Genomic DNA, 19097 nt, shown 5'->3' with positions numbered 1-19097 from the left:
CCCCCCCCCACCCCCCGCCCTTTCCCGGGGCCCTGAGCCCCGGAGGCTGGCCCCCCTTCTCGACGCTAGGTCCCCGCTGGGCTCTCCCGCCAACCTGAGACCCGCCCTGACGAGGGGGAGGATGTATGGGACCCCCGGTTCTGTTCCCAAGACCCTCACGTGCCCCACCCCAATCGTGTCCTGGTCCCTTTCCTCCACCGCCCCCTGAGCCACACGCCAGACCCAGCGGCACTCGCGTGTCCCGCTCCAGACCCCACGCGTGTCCCTAGGAGGTTGCCACATGACCTGTTACATGCCACACGCGCTCCCGCCCCCACGAGCACGCGGCCGCGCCAAGCACACCGTATGGGTGTAGACCGGACCCGCCCCCTAAATCCAGGAGACCATTAACTTATGGGAGAGAGATCTAGGAAACACTGTCTCAAACCCTAAGGGGTTCTGCGTTTCGGACCCAGGAGACCCAACCCTGACCACTCGCCCAGGATGCAGCAGGAGGGATGCTAGTCAGACTTTAGAAAGAACTTCCTTGCTGCCTGAGTTAGGTATCCTGCCTATCTGAGGGTAAAAGATTAGACGGGATGATGCCGGGAGTGGAGGAAGTGGGGAGCAGGCAACCCTTGTGCCCTTGGCCAAGGTAGAAGGGGGCCCAGCTATTTTAGGAAAGCACTGCCAGAGTTACTATGGCAACTGCTCTCTTTGGGAACGCCAGGGCATGCAGGTGGTGACCTCGGAAGGAAGAAGGGGTCTATTCGGGCAGTCAGGGGGCGCGAGGACGTGCGCGGCGGGGGCGCGCGGGGCTCACCGCGGGGCTCACCGCGGGGAGGGGCGGCGCGGGCTCCGCGTGGTGCTGAAGGGGACAGCGCCAGATTTGTCGCACTGCGCAGGCGCAGAGGCGCGAACAAAGCAGGGAGGAGGAGGAGGCGCGCGTCGCGAGGTGGTGCGCGCCTACAAGGCTCTATCTTCGCGGAGGTCGGTCCTCCCAACTACCCCCTCCCCAAGCAGGCTAAGGAAGAGGAAGCAAGTCCCTCACCCAAGTTAACCCTCTTTGGTCCTTCCCCGCTGCTGGCTTCTCCCTTCTTGCTGCATTGGGGGCTGGGGGGAGGGTGGAAGGGATTCTGGGAAAACTAGGATGCCTGAATTCTCAATCGCGACTCGCTTGACCCTGGACAAGGCGCGTCCTCTCCAGGGCCTCGGTTCCATCTTTAAAATGGAGTAACAGCACAGAGCTGCTCACCTTGCAGAAGTGCCCGAAGCCCTGATGAAATAATGGATGGGAAGCAGTTTTCGTTATGCAGAGGGAGATGAAGTGGCTGCACGAAGGGAGAGCACAGCCCTGCTAGGGGGCAGCTCTCGGCGACAGCAGTAGCCCTCAGCGTCCTTCACACCCTCCCCACCAATGGATGATGGGTAAAGCACTGCTCCGGGGGTTCCCCGGAGCGGACCCTGGAACCAGGAACTGCGGACGCGGTGAGAGGGCGGCCCAAAGTTTGAGCCTAGAGTTCTGGGACATCACTGCCCCAGGGCGGGCCCAGCCCCAAACCCCACAACTAAATCCCCAGGTCAACCGAGAAGCGGTACTCCTGGTGGGCTGAGCCAAGCACTCGTTCTTCTCAGGACTCTAGACCTCCTGGGGAAAAGATAGGGACCCAGCTGGAGAGATAATCCTTCTTAGCGCCCCCTATGTCTCTCCCCTCGAGGTGCAAACCCATTCCAAATCGTCCGGGAGTGGAAGGGGCTGGACACCTCTATACTTCATAACTAACCAGGAATGAGACGTTTGGGCAAGTTTGCTTGACGAAGAAAGAAAAATTCTAGCTTCGCCCACTCTATTCATTCAAAAATTACTGGGCACCTACTACGTGCCAGACGGTAAAATCCTGGATAGTTTCTCCCCATTTTTCAAAGTCGCTAAACGCGACCAGAGGGCAAAGAGTAGGCCCAGAACCTTGGTGTCTTGGCTCCGCCCCTTCTGCGTTTGGTTTTGCCTGCTCGTCCCATCACCCCTTCACTCAGAGGCGGCCACTGGCCCAAGATGAAAAAAGAGCCAGTCTCTGCTGCACCATCGCGTTCTCCAGCTTCAGTTCTCAAGCCCTGTAGCCGAGAAGGCGAGGTCTGATGTTACACCACGGGTCTGTTCGCCCTCAGTTTCGAGATCCATCCGGAACGCTTTCAGATAGGATCCTCAGTGAGACCGCACTCGATTGAATCGGTCTGTCTCTACAGCCCAAGGAGGCGGGTTCGCTGAGGCCGCTCCAAGGCCAAAGTGAGAAGACCTTACTGCGCACGCGCAATAGGCAGCCGATGGAGCCACCGATGGAGCCGTCCGGAGGGGAGCAAGAGCCCGGAGCCGTCAGGTACCGAGCACCGGAGGGGCCGAGAGAGGGAAGAAGGACCTGGGGGAGGGGTGCAGAACTGGGCCGGGTCTGGGGGCCACTCTTAGGAGCCGGGGCGCAGAAGCATAACGGAAGCGGACTCGCAGGTGACAGCGGCCCGGGGACGCCACCGCCAACGCCCCTTTACCCGCAGGCTCCTGGACCTGCCTTGGGAAGACGTGCTGCTGCCACACGTCCTGAGCCGGGTGCCGCTACGCCAGCTGCTTCGGCTGCAGCGCGTCAGCCGGGCCTTCCGGGCGCTAGTGCAGCTGCACCTGGCGGGGCTGCGCCGCTTCGACGCCGCTCAGGTGAGCTAAGGGCCAGAGCCCCGCCCCACCTGGGTACCGCCCCCGCCCCGCCTCCAGCCCCGCCTCCAGCCCCTCTGTCTACCCCTGCGGACCCTCCCGGGCCTCCAGGAATGTCGGGGAAGCGATCCACCCCGCGGGAAGTACTCTCAAAGGGCGAGGGCGGGGTATCAACTCAAAAGGCTCTTGGGGTCTCTCCTGGAAGGGCAGGTGGCCAACCCCGAGGGCGGGTTGCTGACGGGAAAGAACTCTTCAGGGGCGGAGAGGCAGCTCCCATCCCGCCCCCGGGGATAGCTGAGAGTCGAGGTGCCTCCCTGCCCGCAGGTGGGTCCGCAGATTTCGCGGGCCGCATTGGCCTGGCTGCTGCGGGACGCTGAGGGGCTGCAGGAGCTGGCGCTGGCGCCGTGTCACGAATGGCTGTCGGACGAGGATCTGGTGCCGGTGCTGACGCGGAATCCGCAGCTGCGGAGCGTGGCGCTGGCCGGCTGCGGGCAACTGAGCCGCCGCGCGCTGGGGGCGCTGGCGGAGGGCTGCCCCCGCCTGCAGCGCCTTTCGCTCGCGCACTGTGACTGGGTAGACGGCCTGGCGCTGCGCGGCCTCGCCGACCGGTGTCCGGCCCTTGAGGAGCTGGACCTCACCGCCTGCCGTCAGCTCAAGGATGAAGCCATCGTATACCTGGCGCAGAGGCGCGGCGCGGGCCTCCGCAGCCTCTCGCTGGCAGTCAACGCCAATGTGGGGGACGCCGCCGTCCAGGAGTTGGCTCGAAACTGCCCGGAACTCGAGCACCTCGACCTAACCGGCTGCCTCCGCGTCGGAAGCGACAGCGTCAGGTGCCTGGGCATGGGATTGGTGGGTTGGGAAGAGGACAATCACTTACTTAACCTCTGGGTTAGGGGCGGGCTATAGCTGTTGAAAGGCAGAACTGTGGTGCCTGGATTTTACTGCTACCCCGGCACCCCCATTCAGACCAGGAAAGGCCTCTAGGATTGCCTAGACCATAGAGCCCGTAGTTTTAAAAAACTTTTTTGAACCGGTATTTACACATTAGCAGATTTCACATACAGTCGGGTTTCTGGCTTTTCTTCAGCAAGGGGAAATCCTTGAAATCCTGGGCGGAGCTGAGGAGCAGTTTCCCCCTTTAAGAGACAGGAGGAAGTCTCGGGTTCACTGGAGACATTGAATGTATGACCCCATCCAGGCCCCCTCCCTCGTTTATGGAGGGAAAAAGTATGCTCTGAGTTTGAGGGAGACAGGGGCTTTGCTGGCTCCCCCACCGTGGGCGTAGCGGCTTCTGGCCCCTAGCCTCACCCGGCTCCTCCCCCAGGACTTTGGCCGAGTACTGCCCGGCGCTGCGCTCGTTGCGGGTGCGGCACTGCCACCATGTGGCCGAGCCCAGCCTGAGCCGCTTGCGGAAGCGCGGTGTGGACATCGACGTGGAGCCACCACTGCATCAGGCCCTGGTGCTGCTGCAGGACATGGCAGGCTTTGCACCCTTTGTCAACCTGCAGGTCTGACCTGCCTGCCGCTGGGGCACAGCTGGACTGTGTGGCAGGGCCTGACTATGAACTGTAGGGAAACTGGACTGTGGGGGCCTCTGGTTAGAGGCGGATGCCCTGCCCCACCCTGGAGCTTCAAATAAAGAGCTTTTTACCCCCTCTTGCCTGGCGCTGCTGCCCTGTTGGAGATAAGGGATATGAAGGTGGGAGAGAGGTCAGACAGACACAGTACCCCAGCACCCCAATTCTGAGCAGAAATGACCAGAATGCACTCACACCTTCCTGGGGCCACCTTTACTATGCCCGTGGGCAGCTCCAAGAGGAGGTCAACACTGTGGGGCAAGGAAGTAGAGAGCAGGGTGGAGAAGGGGGACAGGAGTTAGGGCGGGCCCTGTGTGGGGGTGTAGGGCTCCTGCATCCCTCTGGGATCTGAGCCTGGAAGGCTCCGGCAGAGTCTGGCGAATGCCTTAGTGGAAGCGGTACTTTCTGGCTGGCTTGAGGTTGATGTATGTGGCCTTCATCTCCTCGGCCTCAGGGTTCCGCACATCTTTGAATCGTTCCCCTTTGGTGCTTACTACCTGGTTGTCGATGTATCGGATCAGCTTCTTGGGGGCCTGTCAGGCAATTGGGCAGTGAGTAGCAGAAGCCAGGAGACGGTCCCACCCACCCTACACCTCTAGCAGCCATAACCCTCTCACCTCCCTGGGAGCCATGGGCCGGTGAATCTTCTGATCCTCTGCGCTATCCACCATCATGTACCTGCCAAAAACTGGCTGGGTGAAGCTCCTGCCACCCTGGGAAGACCCTCTAAGGGTCTAGCCCAGCCCAGCCCAGACTCACTTCTGCAGGATGAAGGACTTCAGTTCATCCTTTTGGGGGCCTCTGAGGCGCCTGGGCAGGTCCTGCAGAGAAGGGAAGCCTAGTCTAAACCCTAGGGCACCAGCAGAAGCAGACAGGGATAGGCTAGGGGCAGGGGCTTAACACTAAGGTGGAATGTAGCTGAGGCTATTCGGCTTGAGGGGGATGTCTAGCAGAGGATACCTGGCTGGGGCCGTCCCAGGCTGGAGGCCCCTCCTCCTTCCCCTCTACAAGCATCTGCACAGCTTCTTCCAAGTCTCCCCGAGCTTTGGCCAGCACCCACTGGGCCTGCTCCACTGAACAGGTAGGGAACACCTCCAGCAGAACATCCACCCCTGGCAGCAGCTCCTCCTCAGCACCGGCTGCCTGTGGGCAGAGATGTTGACAAGAAGCAGTACTTCCTTCTTTCCTGGCCCCTAATTCTCTCACCAGTACCCTCCTCTACCAGTACCTCATCCTGGGTGTCTCCAGCAGCAGCAGGAGAAGCCCTAGTCTCTTCTTTGAGCTTTTCAGGCCGCTGCAGGGGCTCTGGGGAGATGGGCACCTGACCTTGGACCTCAGAGCTCTGCGGTTGCAAGTTCTCTTAAGGAAGCAGAGAGAGCATCAGGTTTGCCAGGGCTTTGGGGCATGGGGGTTATGAGTCATCCAAGTGCCCAGTCCCCAAACTCACCTTTGTTTCTGGTACCACTCAACTGCCCTGAGAGCTTCTGCATCATGTCCCCTATTGTACCCCTGAAAAGACAAGGAGGGTGGTAAGAGGACAACTCTGCCCACCCTCCACCATCACCAGCCCTCCACCCCTCTCTGCCCCAGCCAGATCCCACCTTGGAATGTGGGCAAAGCCAGGCACATAGGCCTCCATCATCTCCGTGAAGGCCTCCATATCGAAGTTCTCCTCTGATGGCCCTGAGGGGCCCAGATCCTCCAGGACCCCAAGCACATAGGAGAAGATGACCTCATCTAAGCCGCTGCAGGAAGGGGACAGGACAAGCCCTGGGTAGGACACTGGATGCCTCCAGCACCCCCACCTAGCCTGAGACTCGAGCACTTGGCTTCACTGGGTCCATGAGACAGACTTCAAGCCTTGAAGCCAGGAAGTATCCCACCCTCCCACAGAGCTTTGGTTTCCCATCTGTCCAGAAAGGTGACAGGGACAGGTTAACATGTAAGGCCATACCAGCAAATCATAATCAGCCCTCCCCCACCTCAGGATTAGAACTGAGGGCTTCCCACCCCAGTCTTCCCATGAGCTAGGGCCCAGAGTGCTGCCTAGCAGCTCCAACCCTGACCCTAGCATGATCCTTCTAGGACAGCTGCTTCTACCTGAGGTCAGCCTCTGGGAGGTGCGTCTGGACAAAGGCAAGGAGGGCTGCACTGACAATCCTCTCCAGCTCCATGCTCTCTCCTCTTCTGAAGGGACAGAAGATGTAGGTTTGTCAGGCCCTCTTCTGCCTGACCCTACCCACTAGGCCCAGGGGCGTCCAGCTCCTCCCTCCTGCCCTGCTGTGGAAACCATTTGTTGATATTGTCCACAGCCTCCAGCTCGGCAGCCCTCCCCCGCTCCCTCAAGCAGAGCTATAGCCCCCTCCCTGCCCAACTCTCCACCTCCTTCAGCCTGAGACGAAGTCCTCCACAGTGGTTTCCCTCGCCCTTCCCCCAGCCTGTCCCCATCTCACCACCCCATTCCCCAGCAGCAGGCCCAGACCCTCTGGCAAGAAGCCAAGGTCTTGGGGTCACATGCCTCCTGGCTGAGCAATCCCATCATTGAGAGGGATCTGGCCCTCTCACTTGGCCCTCAAGTCCAACCACAAGAGGCCCATTGTCTAGCCCCCCCCAAGGAGCAGGCCTCAGGACCAAGCACAGCATTCCCCCAGCCAGAAAGGGCCACCCACCCACTGCACAAAGGGGCTTTTCTGGCTATGGGGCTCTGATGGAAGGGGAAGTCTTTCAGGAATTCTCTCTTCCTGCCCAATCCAGCAGCTTGGGGTTATCTACAAAGGACTTTCCATCCTCCTTCCCAAAAGCCTATGGAGCCTTACAAGATCTGGCCTTTGCCCGCCTCTCCAGCCTCATCACTCACTCCACTCCTGCCTCACCAGTCTCCTTGCTGGTCCTCAAACTTCCCCAGCTTCTTCCCACCTATCTCCCCCACATATCCACGTGGTTCATCCCCTCACCTCCTCCGGAGCTCTGCTCAAATGTTGCCTTCTGAGAGAGACCTCCCCCGACCAACCTACCAGAATAGGGCGTAGTCACCCTACTGCCTAGTCCCTCGGCCTGCTTTATGACCGGCACAGATCTACTACAGCTGCAGGTTATTTTATGCTTATTTGCCTGTTGTCTGACCTCTCTCATGGACTGTAAGCTCCAAGGTGCAGGGGTCTTTGTCTTATTCATGGGTGTAACCCTAGCACCTAGAAAAATGCTTGCACTTAGTAGATGCTCAATAAATACTCATTGACTTATTTTATTCCCATCCACATGCTTTTGACTCCCAACAGTCCATACGTGGGAGTCAGGAACACAGAGATGGTAATGAATGGCTCCACAGCTCCAAATGTCAGCATCTCTTCCCACTCAGAAGACTTGGAGGTATCTCCAATTCCACCTACCCCACACTCACAATATTCTCATGATCGATGTACATCTCCCCTCCTATTTCACTGGCTGACCCAACCATTCACTCACTCAGCTGCCAAACCTGAAACTTGGGAACACCCTTGAGTTCACCCTCTCTCAACCCCATCTGCTGCCCTCAGCCACTCCAATCCTGTTGAGTCCATTCCCTTATTAGCCTCCTTTCTATCCATTCTCCCCAGCTCATCTGGCTTCTGCTCCAATATCTCTACCAAAATTGCTCAGTCCAAGCTCATGAGTTACTTTTTCAGGTTTTGATCTAATTAGATTGAACCGTATAAGCTTGCCGATACTGCCTGTTCTGGATCTACAGGAAAGGGAGGGAGGGAGAGAAAGAAGGAAGGAAAGAAGGAAAAGAAAGAAAAGGCTATTTCTTATGGTTTCACCTAATATTTGCCCTTTCAAGCAGCATCAATGTTGATTTCTGAGGCAACACACTCTCCCTCTCTGGCTATTCCTTCCCGGGCTTTCTCTGTCCCCCTCTCTTCTGCTGGCAGGAAAGCTCAGGCTCCTCCTCTCTCCTTGCTCTGCACCCCCTCTCTCTAGAAGACCTTGTCTGGGCCCACATCTTTATGAACCAACTCTATATCACCAATCCCTAAATGCTAGTCCTCTAGCCCAGTCCCCTCCATGGAGCTACATGTCTGCACATCTCGCTCTCTGACACCTCCATGTGGGTGACTTATCATGTCCCAAACTGACATTCTCCCAAGTCCTTTGCTCCTCCAAGGCTGTCATCAGTAAACGCATGTTCACGCACCCAGCTGCTCTTGCCGTAAGTCTGGGAATTATCCCGACACCATCCTACCCCTTCCAGGCCTTCCCACATCCAGTCACCAAGCCCTGACCATCACTCTCACACCTCTCGACACATGTGCTTCTCTCCATCCCTCCTCCCATTCTGCTCCACCTCTTGCCTTCACTGCCAGAGCCTCCTAACCCTTCCCCCACTACCATCTTTCCCCCCAAATCTATTCTTTACAAAGATCACAGCTGCATGATCTGTATAAAAAATCCTGTTTTTTCCTGCTAAAAATCTATCCATAACGTCCCCTTTCCCCTCTGATTAGCCCAGATTCTTTTTGTGGTCTTCAGTTGAGGGCCTTGCCCCTGTGTACTCACCCTCCAGTCACCATGCACCACACCCTCCCTGGCTCACTCCCCTCCACCCTGCCTTTCTTCCAGTTTGCCAACATTCAAGCTCTTTCATGGCAAGAGCCTTTGCACAAACTGTTTCCTCTGCCTGGACAGCCTTCCATCTCCACCCCTTCACTTGTCTAACACCTTCTCACCTGTCGGGGTCTCAGTTTAAAATTTTCTTCTTCAAGGGATGCTGCCCCTGACCCTTTGGTCTCCTCCATCATACACCCTCACTGAAGACTGCACTTTTCCTTATTTTGCAGTATCTTTCATAGCTATAATTAAATAATTATTTGGGTAACGTTTAATGTTTCTTCCAGTTGCTTCATGAGGGCAGGGACTATACTCCTGGCTTACTCATCAGCATGTACTCGGTATCCTGTGAAATGGGACACTCAGTAAATAGTTAATCCCGCTTTACGAATGAAGGAACTAAAGCTCAGTGGGTTTAATGATTTGCCCAACGTCACTTGGCTGGACTGTGGTAGTTAAGATTTAAATCCAGGTTGCCTAGCTAAGTGTATATTCCAGTGGTTGGGGGGAATCTCAAGACTTACAAGCAGATTGAGACAGAGGTACGATCTATGCTCAAAGTTCCCCAGTCCCTCAAGTAGTAACATAGTGTTGCTGTGACAGCACAGGAGTCACTTTGGACAGCAAGACTGAGAAGCCCTAGTCTACCAGGGTTCCTGCCTCTTGCTCCAGACCCTAGCATGGGCCCTGGAGAGGAGCAGAACTGCTCACACCACGCATGCCAGATACCATTATGCAGTTCCCCCAAGAGGTCAGTAAGAGATCTACTACACCCACCCTGGGCTACATCAAATCCTGGCTGCTGTCAGTTGCCTGGCAACCTCTGCTGGGAGAAAGGCTGCTACAAGAAAAGTATAGTTTCTAGGGAAGAAGTGCTCAGGGATGTGTCTGATACCTCTGGGTTTCTAATTAAGGTCAGAGGACCAGGGAGTTATTAATGGGAAACACCTCACTGTGCCCCCAAAGAATGTCTTCCTCCCCTAAGCTTTTGCTCTAGCTTATTTCCTAAGACAACACCCTCCCTTTTCCTGTTCTGGGGCTGACCAAACTTTACCCAGCCTTTAAAGCTTGCCACTTCTTTCTTTCACCCTTCTCCATCCCCCTAGCCTTCATCAACATTGCCTTCCTGCCCAGAGGCTTCTTCTAGTATTTCTCTTCTGCAGTCCCTGAGTTGGGGAAGCCGTAGCCTAAGCTGCCAGCCTTCTCCAGAGTAAGAACATGATTTTCATGAGACTTTTCAAATTCTGGATGTAGTCCACAGAACTCCATTACTTCCTGGGGGCTCCAAATCAGGGCTCACTGGTTAGTAGCATCCATGAAATGTGAACATCATCCTGTCATAAGTCCTGTTTAAATACCTCTGATGATGGTAATAATAGTTCTATGCACTTTACGTGTATTAACTTATCTAAGCCTCAAAATAACCCTAAAGTATAGATACTAATATTATTATACGATCCCATTTTGCCTAAAAGGAAATGGAGACACTGAGAGGTTAAGTATCTTGCCCAAGGTCACACAGTAAGTTAATGGCACATTTACATCCAACCAGTCTGGCTCCAGACCCTGTTAACCACTATGCTACACTACCTCTCATGAAGTAAATGATGTGGCCCCAGCCCATGTTCTGATCCTCCTGTCCTGCCTGGCTGGCCCTCCTGCCTACCTCAGAATCTTTGCTTACATCGTTCACCCCACTCAGAACATCTTTCCCTCTGCCTCTCATTCTGCAGGACTCATTTTCTCCCTGTCGCCAACCCTGAGTGCCCCATCCTCACTGTCCCCAGCTGGCCTGAGAGCGTCCCCAGGGCCAGGCACAAGTCTGGACTCTCCAAATGCTCAATACAGATCCCCTGTACAAATTGAAGTGAGACCGGCGGGGGGAGGTGTGTTTGCGGGGAGCACCATGCTGTTCCCTTGGGGTGAGAAGGTGCTTAAGGTGGAGAGAAAGCAGAAGGCCGTGTGAAACGAGTCCTGAGTAGCAGTGTGGGCACTCAGAGGGTCTAGCACGGAGGTCTTCACTGGTTTCTCAGCCACTATGAAGCCCAGCTCCTGGGGCCCTAGTCCCATAACGCAGGTTCCAGAGGGCATCGTTGTCCCCTGACCCCCAAGTCAAGTCTTAGAGGCACCAAGGACACTGAGGGTTACAAGGAATTCCGGCACCCAAAGTCAGACCCGAGCACAAACGGGGATAGTGGGGTGCACAGGAAGTGGGACCGCGATGATGGTCCACCCCTGAAGCAGAAGCTCCCTAAACAAGCTAGCGGGGTACCCGTAAGGGTCCGGAATAGTGGGCCCGAGGGCACCGAGATGCGGTTGCAGCCCTGGGGACACAAGACTAGGGAGGCCTGAGTAAGCTGGAATGCGCCTTGATACAGGCCACGGCGAGAATCAGAGATGGGGCGGCCGATGAGCCCCAGCGAGTACCGTGGGGGAACACACAGGACGGGTACCCTGGGTCAGCGTACTCCGCGACTCTCCTACCCCTGGGCCGGGGGCCGGAGGGGAAATCACCTGCTCCGTCGGGCGCCGCCGGCGACTTGTCCCGCGCCGTGCAGCTCTCATCCCCCAGCCCCACCAACGAGATCAAAGGCGAGGCCCAGAGCGGTCCCCTTTCAGAAGCGCCGCAGTAGCCATTTTTGAGAAGGGCACGTGCCCACAACCGGGCGGGGCTTCTGTGCCCATGCTCGTTTGTCTCAGAGTTTTGGACAGGCTCCTGCGGCCGCCATTTTTATTGAGGGTTGGGAGGAATTAGGCGTGCAGGTCCCGCCAGTGGGTGGAGTCTCAACGGCTGACTGCATTCCCGCCTAGTTCCTTGTCAGCTGCGAAAGACCGAGAACCTTTCGACCCCACCCAGCGTCTTCCTGTCAGCCTTCCTTGCCCCAAAATCTCCGCCCTCAAATCCTATAGTTTCCTCCCCTCTCCGTGTCTCTACCGTCTTTCCACAGACTTGGATCCCTGATTGGATCTGGTGGCCCCTACACCCAGAACCTGGTGTTCTTCCCAAATCCCTGTGTCTCAGCCCTTTATGTCCAGTCTAGGTTCAATGTCCATCACCCAGTCAACTCTTAGGTGATGACTTCCTTCCCCACCATATCTGTCCCCTTTGCCTTCCCTTAACAGCAATGTCTCCCCCAAGATTAGGGTGGGTTACAGGGTCTGGGGCTTGGGACCGTGGACCCTGGTTTGGATGGTTGTAGCAGGGAGCAGGTGTTCTGGGTGAGTATCAACCTGAGCCCAGATCCAGGACAGTATAAAGGCCATGCCTACTCCCAGGGCCTTCATCCCCATGTTGGCAGGACTTCTTATTTAGGACAGGACGACCGAACTCTAGGACCCAGCAAGGCCTCAGCTTCTTTCTGTTCCTGCTGCCTCAGCTTCCCAGTGCTACCCTGTGGGGAAACCCACAGCCATCCTTTCCTAGGAATCCTGCAATGGGTCATGAAGGAAAGAGTTCCCTTCAAGGGTGAACTAGCCCATCCCCAATCAGCAGGGATGAGCCACTTCAGGGCTAGTCCCCTCATAAGGTGCTGGGAACCAGAGACTGTCACTGCCCTCAGGAGCTCATGGTCCAAGGTAGAAAGTCCCATCCTCTCTTCTCCCCTAAAGACTGAGGCAGTGCCAAATATGGAGAAAAGGGGGATCACTGCTCCCTCTTCCAGCTCTGTCCCTTGCTACAGGCTCCCACCTCCCCCTACCAGGGTCCTCTGGCCTCAAAGAGCAAGATGTTCACGGCTGGGGAGTGGGGGCAGGAAAGGGGAGGGAGGAAGGAGGGAGCACATTTGGCATCGTGTCTCCCATAAAAACACTGCCGCTGCCAGCCTGGCGCTGCTAGGGATAATGAGAGGTGGGGTGACAGCCACTTTGAACTCTGGCTAGGCTGGCCCCTGGGAAGGGGGGTGATGGGTAGCTCCATCAGCCCCAGGCCTCTGCCAGTCCTTTAAAGACTTGGCCATCCCTCCCTTCCCCCAGCCCCATCCCCGCCTTCATTGCACAATGCTGATGACTCTTCTCTCCCTACCACCCCCATTACGGGAACTTTCAGGTTTTCTCAGTAGAGCTGTCCCTAGTTCTGGCCTGAGATCCCTGCAGCCATCCCAGTGCCTTTCCCTCCTCCCCTCTGGCCTGTTTCTTTGCTGGCAATTGGATGTAGCTAGACATCATCAGAAAGAACTTCCTGAGCTTTGGGAGAAGGATGATGGGAAAGACCTCTTAGGGGGAGCCCCTTGATTCCTAGCTCAAATCCTGAAGGGTCCCAACTCTGTGCAGCAGGGGCATTTGGTCTGGGGTCAGAGGACAGAGAGTGGGCTGAGGAAAGGGACTGCCACAGACACAAGGACACACACAAACTGTAAGATAGAAGCTCTGGGGAACACTTGTCCTGCTTGGCATTCCATAGCTGGCCCGTAAGCCCCTGACTTTTTGTCCCCTCAGGTCTCAGTCTCTCCCTCCCCAAGATGGGAAAAGACTCCACCTGCCCTTTGGGTGCTGCTGGAAGCCACGTAGGGTGAAAGAAGGTGACGTGATGACTCCTCTCTTGCCATTCCCTCGAGTGAGTTTTGCAGTCTAGGTCCCCTCAGCTGAAGGGAAAAGCTAGAAGCCTATGCCGAAGCTTCCCCTATCACATCAATTCCCCATCACCCAACCTCAGAATGAGGAATTGGGCTTGAATTAGGCATAAAAGGCAGATTTCCCAGACATTAAGAGCAGAGATAAAGCCCATCTGGCTGGTCTCAAGGGGTGGGAGGGACTCAGTCAGACACTGAGTGATGAAGGGGACACTTCAAAAGGATAGGGAGAAAGGAGGGGGTCCCCGCTCTTGCTTGAGGTCAGAAAGGGCTCCCTGGGCAAGGTGCCCAGCCCTCCCACACCTTCCTCCTTTCTCAGAAGAGCCAGGATGGGGCGGGGGTGGGAGTTGGCTGGGGCAGGGAGGGGGCCCTATTTAAGGAGCATCCTCTAAGAGCATCACTGCAGATCCAGCCCCAGGAGCAAGAGAGGAGGCTTCATGGGTAAGTGTGGGCCCTTGCTCACAACTCGAGCAGGGTGGGAGTAGGGTGGCTCCTGAGCTTGCAGGCTTGCCTTTCCCTTTCCAGGGATAGGCTGCCGCTCTGCCTGTTGAGGGGGAGTAGCTCCCATCCCTCCCTCCGTTTAACTCTCCAGAAGCGAAAGTTGTGTTTCAGGGAAAGATGTCCACTCCCCTACCTGTCCCAGGTATCCCAGATCTGCATTTTTGGTGGGGAGATATTCAGGGAGCTGGAACTTTTGGGCTCTTATTTTGGGGATCCATATTTGAGGGATCCCATGTGGCTCAGGAAGCCTCCCAGTCTCCTGAAAGATGCCCTTACTCTGTGTACATATTCTGGCTCTTCCCCCAGCCCTGACTCCTCCCAGAGTACCTTTCCACATCTGGCCCCCCAGGAGCACATCTGGGCAAGAAATGATTGCACAGTACTCAGAAACCTTGCCATGGCCGCGAGCCCCCTCCCCTCATATCGTGCATCAATCCGTTGGAATTCAGAGAACCTTTGCCCCTTTCCCTGTGTATGGGCCCTGTTTTTAAGCTCTAAGCTCAGACCCTTTCTGGGATAGGAGGAATCTTGAGATCACAGGTTCCTCCTCTGACCCACTGTGGGAATGGGAGGAATTCACAGAAGAGAGCACAGGAGGGCAGAATCAAGGCTGGGAGAATGTTGGCCACCTGGCTCTGAGAACTGAATTCCATAGGCTGTGAGCTCGAGCAAACGACCTAGGGACTCAGTTCTGGTGCCCGGCTGTGCTATGCCGTCAATATAGAGGTCATGGGGAAGCTGCTGGCGCAGGCTCACAGCATCCCAGCCAGGGACTGGCCACATCTTTTAATAACTTCAACTTGGGCTACCCTTCTGCTCAAAGTCCTCCAAACTCCTTACTTTGTCATTAAAGTCTTCAGCAGTATGGCCTCCCCTTCGCTTTCAAGCCCGAGATTCCATTGCTCCCTGGTCATAACCTGCCCTCGAATGAAACCCCGTTGCTCCCTGCTCCTGCTGCCATGCCTTTACTCAAGCTGAACCCTCCTCAGTTCTTCCTGGGACACCTCCTTCCCATCACTATCTGTTGGGATCCTATACATTCTTCAAAGTCTCTCTCAGATGCCTCTTCCAAGAACCCTCCCTCAATTTCCCAGCAGTGCAGATGATCTCCTGCAAATCCTCCATACTCCTCTCTATAGAGGGGCTCGTTCACGAGCCGCATAGTGTCTAGTCCAGTGTTCTGCACATAGTAGCTGTTCAGTAAATGTTCCTTGCACTTTGCTGAGTGTGTCTAATGTATGAAGAGGCAGTTTGGCCTAGAAGTTAAGGTACAGGGCGCCTGGGTGGCTCAGTGGTTAAGCGTCTGCCTTCGGCTCAGGGTGTGATCCCAGAGTCCTGGGATCGAGACCCACATCAGGCTTTTCCGCTGGGAGCCTGCTCTTCCTCTCCCACTCCCCCTGCCTGTGTTCCCTCTCTCGCTGGCTGTCTCTCTCTCTGTCAAATAAATAAATGAAATATTAAAAAAAAAAAAAAAAGAAGTTAAGGTACAGTCAGATTTCCCAGGTGCATTCTCCATGTGTGACCTTGGGTAAATTGTTCACCCCTATAGGTCTCCGTTTCCTCATCTGTAAGTGAAAAAAACAATTATATGGACATCAAAGTCTTGTGAGGCTTAAACTGAATGAGTTGCTAGTTTCTTCTGTTCAGGGCGTTAGCACAGTACCTGCACAGCAAGTGTGAGTTATTATGATTCTTGTTATATTCCCTTAAGTAGAATGTGAGCTACCCCGTTGGGAGGTAGGATAAGGCTTAAAATTAGTCAGCCAGGGTTTACTGAGTGAAGGGCTCCAGACCAGATGCCAGGGTCAAGTAAGGCTGGGGCAAGTCCAGGAGGAGGCCATCAGGACCAGAGTTTGGTGGCCCAAGCCCTGCTAAGATCTAGGAGTTCTGGATTCTCACCGACTGTATAACCTTGAGTGAGTCACTACTTCTCTCTGGCCTTGGATTCCCAGCATATCATAAACTGAGGGGACTGGACCAGTGAACAGCAAAGTCCCTGGCAGCTGAGTTGTTTTATGAGTTCTAAGCTTCTAAGGGTTAAGTTCAAATAAAAGATCAAAGAAGGAGGCATCTAGGCTCCCTGCAGGGCTCCCTTGTGTCCCTTTTGTCTGCAGAGCCTGGAGCAAGCCCTGGGGTTTGGAAGGATGTGCACGGCTGCGCATGCTGGACTGAGTGGAGTGGCTGCTCTTCCCAGAAAGCCTGTAACCAGGGGCCCTCTTCCCTCATGAGGGCTGGATGTGAACTGGTGTGAGGCTATGGGCATTTCTAGGGCATAAGTAGAAGCTTTGGAGAGAAATGTCGGTGAGCAATGCAGAATCTCAGCGATGGAGGAAGTTAAGAAACTTCAAGGTCTGAATCCGAGAGGATAAGGAGGGAAGGAGATACAGAACACACCTTATGTGATGTGAGACCCAGGATTTAGTTGAAACCTGCCTTATTTCAAAAAAAGATTTGAGGAGACTTACTGGCATGCAGACAATTCTCCAAGATTAAAATGTAACACACAGACGTAGCTATGTAGGACATTTACTACTTTTTGATCCAGAGATTCAGTATACTTATTACTAGTTTTTTAAAAAGATTTAATTAATTAATTTATTTGAGCAAGAGGGGGAGAGAGAGAGAGAGAGCATGAGCAGTGGGGAGAGAGAATCTTAAGCAGACTCCCCACTGAGCAGGGAGCCCGATACAGGGCTTGATGTGGGGCTCGATCCCAGGATCCCAAGATTATGACCTGAGCTGAAGGCAGATGCTTAACCAACTGAGCCACCCAGGTGCCCCTACTTATTACTGTTTTTATTTTTAGTTAGAAATTACTTTAAACTTGAAAAAGTCTGCAGAGTAGTGCAAAGAACTCTTGCTTACCCTTCTTCCAGATTCACCAACTGTTAACCTTTTGCCATGTTGCTTTCTCTAATCTACAGTCCTATTCAAATCGTGCTACTTGTCCCATTAATGTTCTTCATAACAACTTTCATTCAGGATCCAAAACGGGATCATGCATTGCATTTAGTTTTCATGTCTCTTAGTCTCCTTTGGCCTGAAACAGCTTCTCAGCCTTCCTTTGTCTTTTATGACATGAACATTTTTGAATAATAAAGACTACTGTGGTTGTCTGTTTACATTTATCTAATGTTTCCTCATGATTATGCATTACTGTTGAATTGATGTTGTGTTTTCTCAGTTTAATATATCAGAAAGCACATGATGTTGTCTTTGTTAAAGAAAAATATTTTCAAGACACTCATTAAAGATGGTGAGAAAGACTTTATTCAAGAGGGATGGCTGCAGTGGCTTCAAGTGTTGTCAGTTTTCCCTGTGATTTTACTAGTACACTATTTTTTTTCTTTGTAATTAATAAATATCTCCTTGGGGGCACCTGGGTGGCTCAACAGGTTAAGCATCTGCCTTCAGCTCAGGTCATGATCTTGGAGTCCTGGGATCGAGCCCTGCATCGAGCCCTGCATCAGGCTTCCTGCTCAGTGGGGGAGTCTGCTTCTCCCTCTCTCTGCTCCTCTCCCCCTGCTGGTGTGCACTCTCTCTTAAATAAATAAATAAAATCTAAAAAAAAAAATCTTCTTGGAACATACTTCATAACTATATAAACAGCCTGTTTCTCATCAAACTTTTACTCATTAGTTTTAGTATCCCTGAATGATTCTCACTGGAATCAATTATTACTGATTGGAGATGGATTTTCTGACCTCTATTCCTCCTGCTGTAAGAGCTTTCCTTTCATATTTGTTTAGTTAATGTTAGTATGTACTTAATAGATATTATTTTATTCAGTAGGTAATAATCTGTTACTGTGATTGTTTTGATGCTTAAGTTGTCCCTGATTTGGCCAGTGGAAGACCCTTCAAGCTGGCTCCTTTGACATTTTTGAGTGATCCTTTATTTTTTGGCACGAGTTGTTTCAGGCTCATCTTGTACCTTCCCTGCTCCAGCCTTGGAACCAGACATTTTCCCAGTGGGCCTGGCTCCTTTTCATGGAGAATGAAACTTAGAACCAAAGATTGGGGTGCTGGCTATTCTTGCTGCTACCAGGGTGTCAGTGCTCAATGATTCCATTTCTAAGACTATAGATTCAACAATTTAATACTTGTACATGTGAACAAAGATGCATATTCAAGGACATTCTTTTTCTCATCAGCCTCACTACTTCCAAATAAGACCAAGCCACCATCTGATTTTGCCTGTATTATTTTAAAAGTCTCCCAACCAGTCTCCCTATTTACACAATGGCCCCTCTACAGTCTCTTTTCCACATAGCATCCAGAATAATTTAAAAAGGGGCACCTGGGTGGCTCAGTCAGTTAAGTGTCTGCCTTTGGCTCAGGTCATGATCCCAGGGTCCTGGGATTGAGCCCCACATGGGGCTCCTTGCTCCGCAGGGAGCCTGCTTCTCCCTCTGCCTCTGCCTGCTCCCACCCCCCCACTCATGCTGTCCCTCTCTCTCTCAAATACATAAATAAAATCTTAAAAAAAAAAAGAATAATTAAAAAAATCCAATCACATTCTCTCCTGCTTATAACACTCTGCCCACGAAGAATAAAATCCAAAACTCTCAACATGGCTTCAAGGCGTCACAGGATCTGGCTTCATCCCTAACTTCATTAACCGCCACTTTCTTGCTTGCTCACAGGACAAGGACACTCCAGCCACAGTGTGGTTGTACCTGCTTTTCTCCCCCAGGTATTCAAATGGCTTGTGAAGGTCTTTAGGAGGTCTCCACTCAAGAATCACTCTTCAGAGAAATCTTCCCTGGCTATCCTATTGAGAACAGCACCCCATCACTTAATCACTATCTGACATTACATCATATGTTCACTCGTTTGCTTGTTGTCAGTCTCTGTTTCTCTGGATTCCACCTCTAAAGTAAGCTCCATGAGGGCAGGGACTTGTTTGGTTCTCCCCTATAACCCCAGTCCCTAGAATACCGCCTGGCATATTGTGGATTTGTGGATTCTCAAATGCCTGCTGAGGGAATGAAGATAACTTTCATTCCTTGGGGCTTTTGCACCTACCATGCCCTCTGCCTGGCTTCTCCCTCACCCTTCTCTTTGCATGGCTAGCTTTGTCACATTCTTTAGATCTCAATTTAAATGTCACCTCCTCAGAAAGCTTCCCTGTTTACCTTATTCTAAGTTCCACTACTGCACTTGCCTTTCCTATCTCAGCCTCTCA

General features: G+C 53.6%; 2 protein-coding genes across 2 annotated transcripts; one reads left to right on the top strand and one right to left on the bottom strand.

Annotated features, from left to right (window-relative positions):
* The first annotated feature begins 1990 nt into the window (after positions 1–1990).
* FBXL15 (F-box and leucine rich repeat protein 15) lies at positions 1991–4332 on the top strand. Its single transcript, XM_040624671.1, has 4 exons — positions 1991–2354; positions 2527–2680; positions 3002–3507; positions 4002–4332. Exons 1-4 carry the CDS (start codon positions 2302–2304, stop codon positions 4189–4191), a joined length of 903 nt encoding a protein of 300 aa, XP_040480605.1. The 5' UTR covers positions 1991–2301; the 3' UTR covers positions 4192–4332.
* A 120-nt stretch (positions 4333–4452) lies between these two features.
* CUEDC2 (CUE domain containing 2) lies at positions 4453–11412 on the bottom strand. The gene is made up of 9 exons (XM_008710206.2): positions 11356–11412; positions 6355–6441; positions 5856–5999; positions 5702–5763; positions 5483–5613; positions 5215–5397; positions 5014–5075; positions 4872–4932; positions 4453–4787 (listed from the first exon to the last, which is right to left on the bottom strand). The coding sequence occupies exons 2-9, from the start codon at positions 6426–6428 to the stop codon at positions 4641–4643; spliced, it is 864 nt and encodes a 287-aa protein (XP_008708428.1). The 5' UTR covers positions 6429–6441; positions 11356–11412; the 3' UTR covers positions 4453–4640.
* Positions 11413–19097: the final 7685 nt, after the last annotated feature.

This window comes from Ursus maritimus, unplaced genomic scaffold (assembly GCF_017311325.1).
Source record: "Ursus maritimus isolate PB19 unplaced genomic scaffold, ASM1731132v1 scaffold_7, whole genome shotgun sequence".
Classification (NCBI taxonomy): Eukaryota; Metazoa; Chordata; class Mammalia; order Carnivora; family Ursidae; genus Ursus; species Ursus maritimus.
This window is presented reverse-complemented; position numbering and strand designations above follow the sequence as displayed.

Bases quoted from the DNA above. Each gene is read 5' to 3' on its own strand.
- FBXL15 (XM_040624671.1), top strand. From the start codon at position 2,302: ATGGAGCCACCGATGGAGCCGTCCGGAGGGGAGCAAGAGCCCGGAGCC. The intron at 2,355-2,526 runs GTACCGAGCACC...CTTTACCCGCAG, and splicing joins CAAGAGCCCGGAGCCGTCAG to GCTCCTGGACCTGCCTTGGG. The intron at 3,508-4,001 runs GTGCCTGGGCAT...CTCCTCCCCCAG, and splicing joins GTCGGAAGCGACAGCGTCAG to GACTTTGGCCGAGTACTGCC.
- CUEDC2 (XM_008710206.2), bottom strand. From the start codon at position 6,428: ATGGAGCTGGAGAGGATTGTCAGTGCAGCCCTCCTTGCCTTTGTCCAG. The intron at 5,398-5,482 runs GTACTGGTAGAG...CTCTGCCCACAG, and splicing joins CTGGAGACACCCAGGATGAG to GCAGCCGGTGCTGAGGAGGA. The intron at 4,788-4,871 runs GTGAGAGGGTTA...ATTGCCTGACAG, and splicing joins GGCCCATGGCTCCCAGGGAG to GCCCCCAAGAAGCTGATCCG.